At 46.6% G+C, this 14,067-nt stretch overlaps 1 protein-coding gene across 1 annotated transcript in view; it reads right to left on the bottom strand.

Annotated features, from left to right (window-relative positions):
- The window catches only part of SRRD (SRR1 domain containing), an 87,173-nt gene that overhangs the window by 9,428 nt on the left and 63,678 nt on the right, over nucleotides 1-14,067 (bottom strand). The window contains exon 6 of the mRNA XM_069214694.1: nucleotides 3,141-3,292. Coding sequence (XP_069070795.1) covers nucleotides 3,141-3,292 — 152 coding nt within the window. The remainder of the gene's footprint in view (nucleotides 1-3,140; nucleotides 3,293-14,067) is intronic.

Genomic DNA, 14,067 nt, shown 5'->3' on the forward strand with positions numbered 1-14,067 from the left:
CCTTGATCTCTCATTGACTTCCATTGCGAACCCGACGCTTGTGCTAACACTGCACCCGGCCGCCCCCGCGCCGCTGAGGGTGAAATTTCTGTGTGGACTTGTGTCCCCCCCGGTGCCCTACAAAACCCCCCTGGTCTGCCCTCCGAAGACGCGGGTACTTACCTGCTGGCAGACTGGAACCGGGGCACCCCCTTCTCTCCATTGAAGCCTATGCGTTTTGGGCACCACTTTGAACTCTGCACCTGACCGGCCCTGAGCTGCTGGTGTGGTAACTTTGGGGTTGCTCTGAACCCCCAACGGTGGGCTACCTTGGACCAAGAACTGAACCCTGTAAGTGTCTTACTTACCTGGTAAAACTAACAAAAACTTACCTCCCCCAGGAACTGTGAAAATTGCACTGTGTCCACTTTTAAAATAGCTATTTGTGAATAACTTGAAAAGTATACATGCAATTGAAATGATTCAAAGTTCCTAATGTACTTACCTGCAATACCTTTCAAACAAGATATTACATGTTAAATTTGAACCTGTGGTTCTTAAAATAAACTAAGAAAATATATTTTTCTATACAAAACCTATTGGCTGGATTTGTCTCTGAGTGTGTGTACCTCATTTATTGTCTAAGTGTATGTACAACAAATGCTTAACACTACTCCTTGGATAAGCCTACTGCTCGACCACACTACCACAAAATAGAGCATTAGTATTATCTCTTTTTACCACTATTTTACCTCTAAGGGGAACCCTTGGACTCTGTGCATGCTATTCCTTACTTTGAAATAGCACATACAGAGCCAACTTCCTACAACCACTATTCCATTGCCCAGGCTACGGCCCCTGGTTTACCCTAGTCTGGGGACAGAATCTTGCACACTGAAATCTCCATTTCATATTGCTGTTGTTGTGCAGTCCTTTTCTGTGTGAAATAATACTGGCTGTAATGTAGATGTCGATCCTAAAACAGCATTAAATCAGGAAACATTCACTGTAATATCAATTAAAGTCCAACAATCACATATGCCGGATTTCAGAGCACTGCTGGCCCTGAAGCCAGGATTGTTGAAAGCGGCGCTCGTGACATGGGGTCGCTTGTCAGCTCTCCAGATATCTGGCTGCAGCTGCTCTTTCATTGTTTTCTGGCTCCTGTTTGCAGGAAAGATCAACGATGAGGAGGCAGCAGAATGCCTCAGTTTCATGTGTAAGTGGATGCTCTTCACTACTTCTGTAGATGTCTGTGGCAAGCAGACACACAACTCCCTCCCCATCTCACCCAGAGCCACTGGAAGATGTAGGATACTCAGCAGGCACCCTAACCGTTCAATTCTCTGAGATCGCTGAGTCACTCCAATCAGTGGCTACCATGCATGGAGGTCCAGAGTGGATAGGATTACATTTATAATTGGCTTTATCACAATTATTTTCAGGGAGAAAAATGGAGGTACTCCCAAGGCCGGGCTTATTTCCTCCCACTGGGCCCAAAAAAAAAAAAAAAATTGACAAAATGGAAAGCCGCGCCCAATGGCCAATAGGGTCCACGCGGGTCGAAAATGTTTGGGAACCAGTGGTGTAGCCCACTCCGCTCTGCTCCCTCGGATGCCCAAATATAGCTGGAGAATAGAGGCTAGTGAGAAACAAGGCACTTCACTTCATTTTCATTTTTTCACATGCCTGAAAACTAACTTGGCAACAAATCAAATGGTAACGTTCATGTCTGCTCCACCAAGGGAGATGAAGTACAGGTTATGGATGAGGCACATCTTGTACCAGAAAGCCCAGCTACCCACCGAGTTTGTTTTTTCATTACACAAAAAATATTAGCTCAATCTGCTCCACTATGGGGAAATACAATGCTGACAGTGAGTACACGCTAAATGGAGGCACACTTAGAGCCAGGAAGCGTGGCATTCCACATATAAAGTCCACTGTGTAGAGAAAATCGAAGTAACATCTCTCAACTGAAAACAAATAAAGTCACTGTTAAATTAATTTGACTGAAAACACCTTCTCATAAGCTGCATTAAAAACACAAACAGAGAATGGAGCTCCTGAATCTTCCATTAAGATCACTTTGCAATAAGTAAATATCTGAAAATGATGGATATGTGGTGGACTGTATTGAAGGCAACTCAACCATCAAGGAGTACAGGATCTGTCTAGCTAGTCACTGACCAAGAAAACTTAAAGGTCTGTAGTAACTAATAGGTGGCCCTAAAAATGTTTAGTGAGTAGATTATTGTTACACACCTTTGATAATATACCGAATATGGGTATGGTCAGTATAAATTCAATGAAGCCAATGAACGTCATCTACAAGTTAAAAAGCATTGGGTAATACCAGATAGGTACAGAAAAGCAGAAATATGCTTTAAAAAATAAAACCGACTCAAGGTGCTCAACTGAATCTCTTCAAGGTGAGTTCTAGGTACACTAGTTAACAAGTAGGTAGTGCTTTAGGCCGTTTCTGAAGGAAAATATAGAGGCATGGGATTGAACGGCCAAGGCTAAAGTGTCCCAAAGTCAAAGCTTTCACATTGTGAATTGCCTATCTCTCCATATGCCACAGCAAACTACTACTGGAACAGATGGCTGAATCTTTTAATTATGAATCTGGGCTTATATCGACTATCAACATAGTCTCGAGGTACGTAGATGAATAACAGAGAATAGTAAATCTATACCTTACTATGTAAGCTTACCCTGATGGTATGCTGGTGCCTAAAAGGTGATAAAACACAAATAAGAGCCAGTTAAACTTTTTAATGCAATACTAAAATGGAACATTATTTAAGGAGGACAAGTAAAGCCAAGCACACCAAAGAATCTTTCCTTAACTACTGTCTCAAACTTGCATGTATTCTGAAATTTGCTAAATATATTGAGAGTCTGTGTGTTGTGTTATTGCCTTTTGAATAGCTCTAACATTAGTAAGGCTTTGTATCACAGTGGGCTGTCTTTTGTCAACAGATTTCTGCCTCCTCTGCCAACCTCGTGTATTTCAGAGATTGTGTGTGGGGTGTTAAATTAGAAGCAGACAAATTGTGTTTGGCAAAGTATCAGGGAATAACGACTTCTAGCAAAAAATAAATGTAGAGCAGAACAAATTTTGGTTGGACGAAAGGATTAGATGAAACTATACAAACCTTTGCTCAAAACCTTGAAAACTGTTTCCAATTATAACCACTTTCGAAAGGCTGTCCACTGACCAGTTCTTCCAGAGCAGATTGTTGTATAAAGCTTTACCGCAATGGATCATGTAGAATAGTGTGGGAGAATCAACTCCTCGTTTTCCCTCCTACATAGAAAAAAGATTTTGACACTTTAAAGCTTATTTGTAACTGGAATATGTGTAAACAATGCTGTGCATGAAATCGAATTTTTTTTGTCTATTATTGCATCGATAGTTTCTTTTTGACATTCATGCGCCAAAGAAACAAATTTGTAGATTACGGATCTAGGACTGGACGAGATGAACAATTTGTGGCAAGCAAAGGCTGTGTTGGAACTTTTAATTTGGCAATCAGGCAAGATCAAGATACATTATGCGTGAAATTATTTTAGTTTGGAGAAACCCATCAACCACGTAAAACTTCTTATTTGCCCATTAGCAGTGTCTTAGATCTAAAGCAGGAGGTTGTGAGTATGCACTTTCTACACCAATAACGTTTATACCTGTATACCCACACAGATATTCATTGCACCAATGTGTCTCATGAGATAGCCAGACAGGAACCTAGCTTAGGTCACCAGCGAACGAATGGCAGTAGAAACTCTGTGGTGCTTGATTAATATAGAAAGCCTTTTTATATAGGCTGGGTTTCTCAGTTAAGTTAAAACCGATTACAGTCGGTAAACACCACAGAAGGGACCATTTGCCTTTTAGTGGAAACCAGTAAACATTGTACTTTGCCTCCCTTTTACTGCTTTCGTGTCCTCTGGTTTCAAACAGTGTAAGCACATTCTAAGCACATTTCTATGATGGATGCTCCTGCTATGATCAAATTTTCCATGATAAACCACCTAATATGAACATGTGACCACCCACAAGGTCTCCAGACCCCTCTCCCACCTCCCAGCATCTACTTCTACTGCTACTTCCATGCATGTTTTGGAAGCAGGGCTCACTTTACAAGCCTTCAGCTCACTGTTTACTCCATGTTGCTGTGTAACGGTTAGCAGGTCTGCAGATGAACTCTAGGAAGAGTTTCGGTCCAAGGCAAGTGTCAACTCACTGATATAATCCTACTTCACAGCCAAATACAGCTCATCATACTATGAAAACTTTATACTGTTAACAGCTTACGAATGGTCACAAAAGCGAAGTTAAACCACGGTAGCATGCTACAGATCCAATCATGGCAGTCTGAACATGATGTCAGTGTATGTAAGCATCACAGATGTATTTATGTCAACAAGAGCAGGAACCAGAGCAGGAACCAATGCAGGAACACACCAGTCAGACACACAGTAATGTGTTACTAAATTAGTGAGGAGATCTTGCAAAGCAGTTGCCCAGTTACCAATAGACCCCAAACCATACTCCCCCTATGACTTCCAATTATCCATGTGCTGCAATAATCAAATCCTAATGCATACCGCCATCCGTGCACATCCTTGTCAAGGGGTAGGACCGGACTGCTGGAAATGGGGTTTTGATTACTCGTTCATTAGACCAGCAGGGAGGCGAGAGAAATATTGAAATGTAGTTGAAAGAGTAAAATCAAGGAAAAGGTTCAAATAAAGGAGTAAGGAGCAGGGATGAAGGGATGAATAACTGAGAAAAGGAAAGTACAAGGAAAGGAAGGAAATAAAAGCGAATTTCTTCATAAGCACTGGCAAAACACCATCCTCATGATTTTGTAGGGGCAAAAAAAGAGCAAATACTGCTAATCGCTGCTTTTCATAGTTTTTGAAAACAATGGAAACACTGAAAACCACTCCACCAGATTTCACAACAAATAAAACCTGAAACAAAAAAAAGACTATACATACACAATCAAGATTAGAAGTTCTGATTAATAAATATTTGCATTGTGAAAGATAATTGTTTCCACACTTGTTCATTAGATAACCAAAAATTCTAAATCCCAGGCCAGTGGTACCAACAGTTGATGCAGCACCAACATTTAGAAATAAACCACTGTATAAGATTTACATAATATGCCATACGTCTAGGAAATAGTTTATTAGATATACGTTGTTGGACTTTTTAGTTTATGCAGGGTCATCCCCAATCTTTTTGCCTCCTGTTTTTCTGACCTTTTGCTGTTGGTTTTTTAACTCTGAGCAGTTTACAACTGCTAACGAGTCTAAAGTGCATATGCTTTGTGTGTAAATTGTATGTAATTGGTTTATCCATGATTGGCATATTTGATTTACCAGTAAGTCCCTAGTAAAGTTCAGTAAAGGTGCCCAGGGCCTGTAAATCAAATGCTACTAGTGGGGTTGCAGCACTGGTTGTGCCACCCACATAAGTAGCTCTGTAATCATGTCTCAGACCTGCCACTGCAGTGTCTGTGTGTGCAGTTTTAACTGTAAATTCGACTTGGCAAGTGTACCCCCTTGCCAGGCCTAAACCTTCCCTTTTCTTACATGTAAGACACCCCTAAGGTAGGCAATAGGTAGCCCCAAGGGCAGGGTGCAGTGTATGGTTAAGGGAGGACATATAGTAATGTCTTTTATATATCCTGACAGTGAAATATTGCTAAATTCGTTTTTCACTGTTGCAAGGCCTGTCCCTCTCATAGGTTAACAAGGGGTCTACCTTTAAATCAGATTAAAGTGTAGATTTCCTTTGGGAGCGGATAGACATGTGGAGTTTGGGGTCTCTGAGCTCACAATTTAAAAATACATCTTTTAGTAAAGTTGACTTTAAGATTGTGTGTTTGAAAATGCCACGTTTAGAAAGTGAGCATTTTCTTCCTTAAACCATTTCTGTGACCCTGCCTGTTTGTGGATTCCCTGCCTGGGTCAGTGTGACAGTTGGGCTGGTTGCACCTCTCACTAGACAGTGGCACAAAGGGAGCTGGGGTGTAGTCAGCATTTCCTGATGAGCCATCTGTGCTAGGAGGGAGGGGAGGAATGGTCACTCACAACTGAAAGGGCTGTGCCTGCCCTCACACAGTGCAGTCTCCAACCCCCTGGTGAGTGTCTGGGGCCTGGCCTGGGCCAGGCAGGATTTCACATTCAAAAGAGACTTTACTTTGAAGTAGGCCTACTTCAAAGGAGAAAATGGGTATAAGAAGGGCACCCAAAACCACAGACTTTAGAACACTTCTGGAAACAAAGCGGAACCTCTGCCTGGGGAAGAGCTGAGGAAGAAGAGCTGCTGTACCTGTGACTGTGCTTTGTGTAGCTATCCTGCAGTTGCTGCTTCTGCCAGAGTAACAGGGCAAAGACTGGACATTGTGTGCCTTCCTTCTTGTGAAGAACTCTCCAAGGGTTTGATTTAGTGCTTGCCTCCTGTTGTTTGAAGCCTCAGGGACAGCAAAGACTTCTCTGCCAGCACGTGGAGTCTCTGGAGAGACTCCTACTCTGCTCTGTGGTGCCCATCTAGTTCCTGGGACCCTGAAAGGAGAAGCTGGTAGCCTAAGAGGAAGAAATCCACGCACCGACCGCCGTGCGGGGAAAAGATCGACGCAACTCCGATCTGCAGCTGAAAAATCAACACCCGCGGATTTGCGGGTGAAAATCGGCGCTCGTCTTCAACGCGACCCGAAAATCGACAAACCGGGGCTGGAGAAACGACGCACAGCATCACTGATGGGGGCTGGTGAGATTGCAACCCGCGCTGCGTGGTTTTCGGATCATCGTGCGGCTGGATTTCCGATGCAAACACCACTGGGTGTGTAAAAACGATGCAAGGCCTTCTCGGACCCGAGTGTGCTGACCGGATCGAAGCATCGCTCTACTGCGGAGCGAATAAACGGCGTGCACCGACCCGATGAAAGGAGAAACGACGCAGAGATGGAGGTGCACCCTTGGCCCACGGGGGCCCGGACTGTGAGGAGCACTGGCCGCAGTGAAGCCGCCCGCCTGTGTTGACTTGGTCAGAGCCGCAGGAGGAAGCTGTGGTGAGATGTCTGGGTGTACAGAGCAATGACGGAGCCACGGCGCCTAGGTCTGAAGCTCTGAGACTCCTGGTGTGCCTGGAGGCGGCGGCCATCACTGCCTGGTGGGGTCTGCAGCCATTTGAGGGTCATGCTGGGCTGTTGAATTTAGCCGATGACTAGCAGCATGCAGGGGCCCACATGGACTAAGAATCATCCCTCCCAGAGATCAGATGATGCAGCGCCAGGAGGCTGTGTGGCGCTGCCCTTTAATTGGTGGTCCCTCTCTGGGGACCTGGGGTGCACCAGAGGGCGGCGGTGCTCTGCGGATAGCTGCGCTGGCCAGAGCACTTCTGACTAGGACTGGAAGACGCTTCAGGGGCAAGTGCACGGCTGAACTTGATACCTGGGGCCACCAGTGAAGTGTGAGCTAAAGAAGGATTGCCGTTTGGCCTGGAGGCAGATGGCGTATTGGCTGTGAAGTCTCAGCTTGCAAACCCCCTTTCCCAAACACTAGGGGCCAGATACTCTCTGCCTATTCAGATCCTTGAAGTGAATGGGGCCAAGCCGGGGGCTTGCCCCTTCTGTATTGCTGACTGGACTGTGGAAGAAAGACCCTCTGGGCCTTTGCCGCTCAAAAGGCTTGGAAATCGGTATTAGGTAGGTACATGCTGAACCTGCTGGGCCTGCCCGGGAGCTGAACTGAGAGAGTGCACAGCAAGTCAATGTCACCTGAGGTTCCCCTTGGAAGGAGCTGCTCCGGACATCCTAAAGCGTTTACACTACTTCTGCCAAATGGAAACCATCATGGAGGCAAGTCAGGCCCATATATAGTGAGGAGGTCATAATCTATCTATATCAGGACTGGTGTACAGTACCATGCAACACCGTCAACAACTCAGGCCCATCACAACCTGCCTACAGAGCAAATTAGTCCATACCACTGGACACGCCCTTTCCACCTCCTCTTTTCATAGAATGAGGAGCCCCGGACAGTTAGATCCCTAGCGGCGTCCATCCTCGACATCCCAGAGCTAGAGAAGGAGACTTCGGATCGGACTCACAACTGGGGGTGAAGCATCCACAAAGGTGAGCGAAAAGACGGTCCGAAGTGACACTGGAGAAACAATGACAGGGCCCACAGAGGAGTAAATACAATGGGAACGTCAGGTGGAACTGGATAAACTACACACAGGGGATCCTAAACCCTGCCACCCGGGTCCAGCCTAGCTGATGTCGCACAAGCAGATGGAGGTGACAGGGTAGCATTCAGCTCCATTACTGAGGGGGGCCAGGCCGGAGGATTGTAGAAGAGGAATGACAACGACATAAGATGGCTTACTGACCCACTGGGCATGTATACCTAAGAATGGTATTGTATACTTCAGGAGGGCGTAGTGGCTCTATGTTTCACAACACTCCATGTCTGCTTTCAAGTTTTATGCTTTACTGCCCCCCCACTCCCAAGGGTTTTGAACAACCTCCCAAAATACTGAGCCTTAATGTCTGGGGCCTTAATACGCTAGAGAAGCAAGGGTTTGTCCTGCGCATGCTCAAGGACTCTGATTGTGACCTCTGTCTCCTACAGGAGACACCTCTTGAAAAAGGACTGGAACCAATTAAGTAGCCGCTGGTTTACCTGTCAACTATTATCATCTGGGCTCAACAAGACAGGGGAGATAGCTATTTTGTTAGCCACTACATTCAGTGGTAAAAATGTATCTACTATTGTAGAGATGTCAGGAAGGATGCTGGTGGTGCAAATAGAACAACATGCCCACACCTTCACTTTTTGCAGCATGTATGCCCTAAACAACAATCAGAAAAGCTTCTTGTGAGAGGCAATATCCCATACTGTCTCAACTCCTGATGTGGAGCTACTTATCGGAGGGGACTTTAACATGGTGATGGATGCCTCTCTGTACCGCTTGATTCAGACGGGGGGCCAGACAGGAACCCTGTAGAGATCTGCGGCTGGAGGATATCTGGCGTGCCCACATAGCAAAGATTACACATTCTATTCCTCCTAGCTCCAAACATATGCAGGACTAAACTACTAAATGGAAACGGCTCCAATACTGGCACGCGTCACCAGGTGGGAATAGGGTTTATGTTCCTGTCGATCCATGCACCTGTGAATGTCACACTTCAAGATCCAAACCGTAACAGAAACAGTGGCAGCTCAATGATAGCCTACTACACTGCTCGGACATTATTAATACGAGGCAGCATCACTAACCACCTGACAGACAATGAAGGTTCTGTCTCACAGACAGCAAAGCTCTGGGAAGACCTTAGACCAGTCATTGAGGGGGGGGGGGGGATTTATAGCTATTGCAGCCAAATTAAATGCAGACCGTAGAAGTAAGTGACAGGAACTGGAAGAATGGGTGGAAGGCCTCGAGACTCAGCATCAGACCTATTATTCTAAGAAAATTTGGAGGCAACTGAGGGTTGCATGCCACCAACTTAAGGCACTAGATTGGTACACCAATGAATATGCTCTGCTTCTCACAAAACTGAGATATTATGTGGGGTAGGGATAAGGCAAGCAAATTACTGGCCTGCAAGCTGCGGGCTTAACAACAGTGAGATAATGTGGTCTACATTACTACACACACAGGTAATTCGGTATCCTCCTCAGAGAAGATCGCAGAAGCATTCTGACGCTACTATGCTGGAACAATACATCTCCAACCCAACTCTCACCAGGGACATCCAAACCTACCTAGACAAGGCTGCGTTGACATCACTCACTACACATCATTCACAAACACAGTGGCGGAGGTTATAGCCAGCATTTCATGCCTCTGGGCGGGGAAGGCCCCTGGCCCTGATGGGTTCACTGAGCATTTTATATGCTTTTCTGCCCACAGCTAGTCCCGCTCCTGACCACGCTCTGCAACACACTTGCACACTCCAGATCACTCACCCCCTTATGCACAAGGCGGCTATCATGGTCATTCATAAGCTAGGGAAAGACCCTACTAGGTGTGACTCTTACCGTCCAATCTCCTTGCTTAATATGTGAAGATCTTCAAAGGCATTCAAGCGTGGAGGCTGGGTCACCACATGCAACACATGGTGAATCCGGATCAAACAGGCTTTATCCCTGGAAGAGGATGCTGGGATAACACCAAATGCATTCTCCACATCATTGATAAAGGCACACACACTAGGAACTCGACTTTACTGCTATATGTAGATGCTGAAAAGCCTTTTGATAGGGTTCATTGACCCTTTCTCCAAGGGGTTCTCTGTAGAACAGGAATGAGGCTTAAATACTGGACTGGGTTATGAGCAGCTACCTGTACCCGGAGGCCAGCATGAGGGTTAATGGGGTAACTCTGGATCTATCCAAGTATAGCAAGGGGCTTCTCCCTGTCCCTACTCCTCTTTATCATCTACATGGAGCCCCTCGCAAAGACTATCTGTCACAATGCTCATATTTTAAGGGTAACCTTTGGCAAAACATAACACAAATAGCACTCTATGCAGATGATGTCCTGACACTTTCTGACCCAATGTCCACATTACCCATGCTTTTGAGAGAACTAGAGACTTATGGCCTGGTGTCCAGGTTTAATGTAAATGCACACAAAACCCAGATCTTGGGGATCGGGGTACCTGGGGAGAAACAAGCAGCCCTGCAAAACACTTGCCTTTTCTCTTGGCCCCACAACATGTTACATACCTTGGTATAAAAGTATGCTCCACACCTTAAGGCACAGCAAAACAGTACTATGCCGATCTACTTCAAACAGCCCGCAGAGACCTGCAGGAGTGGTGAAACTGGGCCTCTCCTATTTGGGACGTATAGCAGCGCTCAAGGTGACCCTCTTACCTAAATTATTATATATGATGCAGGCACTGCCTCTACAGCTACCCAGAGGCACAATACCAGCCCCTCAGAAACTAATAGAGACTTTTCTGGAATGGGAGGAAAGCACCTATTCCTAGGCAACACCAATATGCCCTGTCGGAGGTGGGAGGGCTGAGGATATCTTGGCTTAAATACTACTAGGTAGCCGTTCAACTCAGACATATAAACCAATGGCACCACAATGCCTCTTAGGAACATCGGTGCTTAATGGACCAGTCCATAGCAGGCATGCATGATTGGAAGCTCCCCAAGAAATATTGGCTGTGGGGAGTCTATGGCTCCCCGGTAATGCGGGCCACTATGGAGGCCTGGGATGCTGTTGCGCTACCATTAGGCTTGACCTCGATGCCTTCTCAATTGGACCACATCACAGGCAACCCAGAGTTTACACCAGGCAAAGATATCAGATTCCCAAGCCTGGCAGGGAGCAAATTGTAAACTGATTGGGGCACTCTTTGATAGTAATGGGGTGCAAACATCCGAGCAGATGCGTGAGGGTGTGCCCTGCCAGAGAACGACACATCTGCTACCTGCAGATCCGCCATTGGGATACCCATCCTACTGTGTGACGCTTGGCATCAGACCCGATAATGCCCTTCGAGAAGTGGCTGTTCCCCAAATCGGACTGTGTGCACCTGGTATCTGACCTATATATACTCTTCCAGAGAGATGTTCCCATCCCTCGTACAGCAGCGCAAAAGAGATGGTTGGTAGAATTGGAATGTGCTCTTTCAGATAATGAATGGGGAAAGATATTCCATCACATGCACACAATGGCATTCAGCGCCACAGGCACTGAAACTATGGTAAATATTGGTACTACACCACAGTCAGCATACACTCCTGATCCCCAGGCAAGTTCTCAAACTTAAAAGGAGATGCGGCACGCTAGGCTCTTTAATCCATCTTCTGTGCCATTGCTCAAAACTCAAACCCTTTTGGGCATCCGTTTTAAGCAGCGTTGACGAAATCTTCCACATTGATATCCTTCCGCTTCCCGCATATACTATTCTAGCCCGTCCAATGCCCTCACATTCCTTCTTCGTTTACAGAATGGGGTGTATTAAATATATGTTTTTGGGGGCCTTATGGTGCAGTACGCTCTCAAATACTATCTTGTGTCCAGTCCGGCTCGTTTACTAAACCTTAAGCTCAACCCTGTGTAGCTAAGGCTGCAAGCGTTAATGATTGGCAAAGGATCTCAGTTTAAACCATTTAACAGCACCAAACAACGAAATAAGAAAGCCACACAACCCTAACGAAATCAGATTATATTTTTATGAATTTCTAGAGACCTTAATGAACAAAATCCACCAGAGGGTTCTGGAAATACAGAATCTGTTATCGCTTTTAAATGCAACCACAAACAAACCCTGGTCAACAAAAAGTTCGTAAAACTTTTTAAAAGTTTGAAAGGATTAGCTTGACTACTCTGGCCCAGGTTGGGTGACCAATTCCGACTGGACAGAGGTCTAGGGGGCCAGAGTGGACACTCAGGACAGTTACCTGGCCACCACAGCATTTTTAAGGCAAGTTACAAACTTTACAGGACGACAGTCATAGACATCAACAGAGTGGTCACAATGCGGAGGATACAGCCAAAAGATGTTTAAAGGATGCTCCGGTTGTGGTGCGGTTGATGCGGCGTCTTTGTGGCTCGGTCCATGGGTAAAGTGGGGTGACTGTGGCCACAGAGATCGGGGTCCCTCAAAGCCCTTCATGTTGCAGTAGCAGGCTAGCTGATGCTGGGCTACTATTCTCCTTGCACTGTGATTGGAGTGAAATCCTTTTGTAGTGCTAGTGTCCCTCTGGTCTTCAATCAATCAATCAGAAGAATTTATAGAGCGCGCTACTCACCCGTGAGGGTCTCAAGGTGCTTGAAAAGGGGGGGGGGCTAGGTGGCGGAGGGTTACTGTTCGAACAGCCAGGTCTTGAGGTTTTTACTAAAGAGCAGGAGGTCTTTGGTTTTGCGGAGGTTTGTGGGTAGGGAGTTCCAGTTTTGGGGGCGAGGTATGAGAATGCCCTGCCTCCTGTGGTGGTTCGTTGGATGCGGGGGACTGTAGCTAGTGCGAGGTCGGCTGATCGGAGGTTGCAGGTGGGAGTGTGGAAGTTCACTCCTTCGTTCAGGTAGGTCGGGCCGGTGTTGTGGAGGGATTTGTGTGCGTGGAAGAGGATCTTGAAAGTGAATCGCTTGTCTATGGGGAGCCAGTGAAGGGTTTTGAGGTGTGGATAGATATGTTCGTGGCAGGGGAGGTTCAGGACGAGGCGTTCGGCCGTGTTTTGGATTCTCTTGGATCTGAGTTTGAGTGTGGTGCCGGTGTAGAGGGCGTTACCGTAGTCTAGTCTGCTGCTGATGAGTGCATGGGTGACTGTCTTCCTGGTCTCTGAGGGAATCCATTTGAAGGATTTTTTCAGTGTGCAGTGTGTGGAAGCAGGAGGAGGTGACTGCATTGATTTGCTGTGTCATGGAGATGGAGGGGTCCAGGATGATGCTGAGGTTGCGTGCGTGGTTTGCGGGGGTGGGTGCGGGGCCTAAGGTGGTGGGCCACCAGGAGTCGTCCCATATGGTTTTGTCATCCAGTTGGTGGTGTCGAGGAGAGCGGCGTGTAGGTTGGTTTTGGCGGTGGTGGGGTTGCGGGTGAGGGAGAGGATGAGTTGGGTGTCATCTGCGTAGGAGAGGATGGTGATTCCGTGTGGTCGGAGAATGTTGGCGAGGGGGATCATGTAAATGTTGAAGAGTGTGGGGCTGAGGGAGGAACCTTGGGGGACTACGCAGATGATTTTGGTAGCGGTGGAGTGGAAGGGTGGGAGGCAGACTTTTTGGGTCCAGTCAGTGAGGAAGGAGGTGGGCCAGTCTAATGCTTTGTGATGAATTCCTGTGTTGTGGAGGCGTGTGCGGAGTGTGTGGTGACAGACGGTGTCAAAGGCAGCAAAGAGATCTAGGAGGATGAGTGCGACGGTCTCCCCTTTGTCGACTCTGGTCCTGATGTTGTCAGTGCATGTGATGAGGGCGGTTTCTGTGCTGTGGTTCTTGCGGAACCCGGATTGGGAGGGGCCAAGGGTGCCGTTTTCCTCGAGAAAGTGGGATAGGCAGGCGTTGACTAGTTTCTCGGCGACTTTGGCGGGGAAAGGGAGGAG

This window comes from Pleurodeles waltl, chromosome 11 (genome assembly GCF_031143425.1).
Source record: "Pleurodeles waltl isolate 20211129_DDA chromosome 11, aPleWal1.hap1.20221129, whole genome shotgun sequence".
NCBI classification, from domain to species: Eukaryota; Metazoa; Chordata; class Amphibia; order Caudata; family Salamandridae; genus Pleurodeles; species Pleurodeles waltl.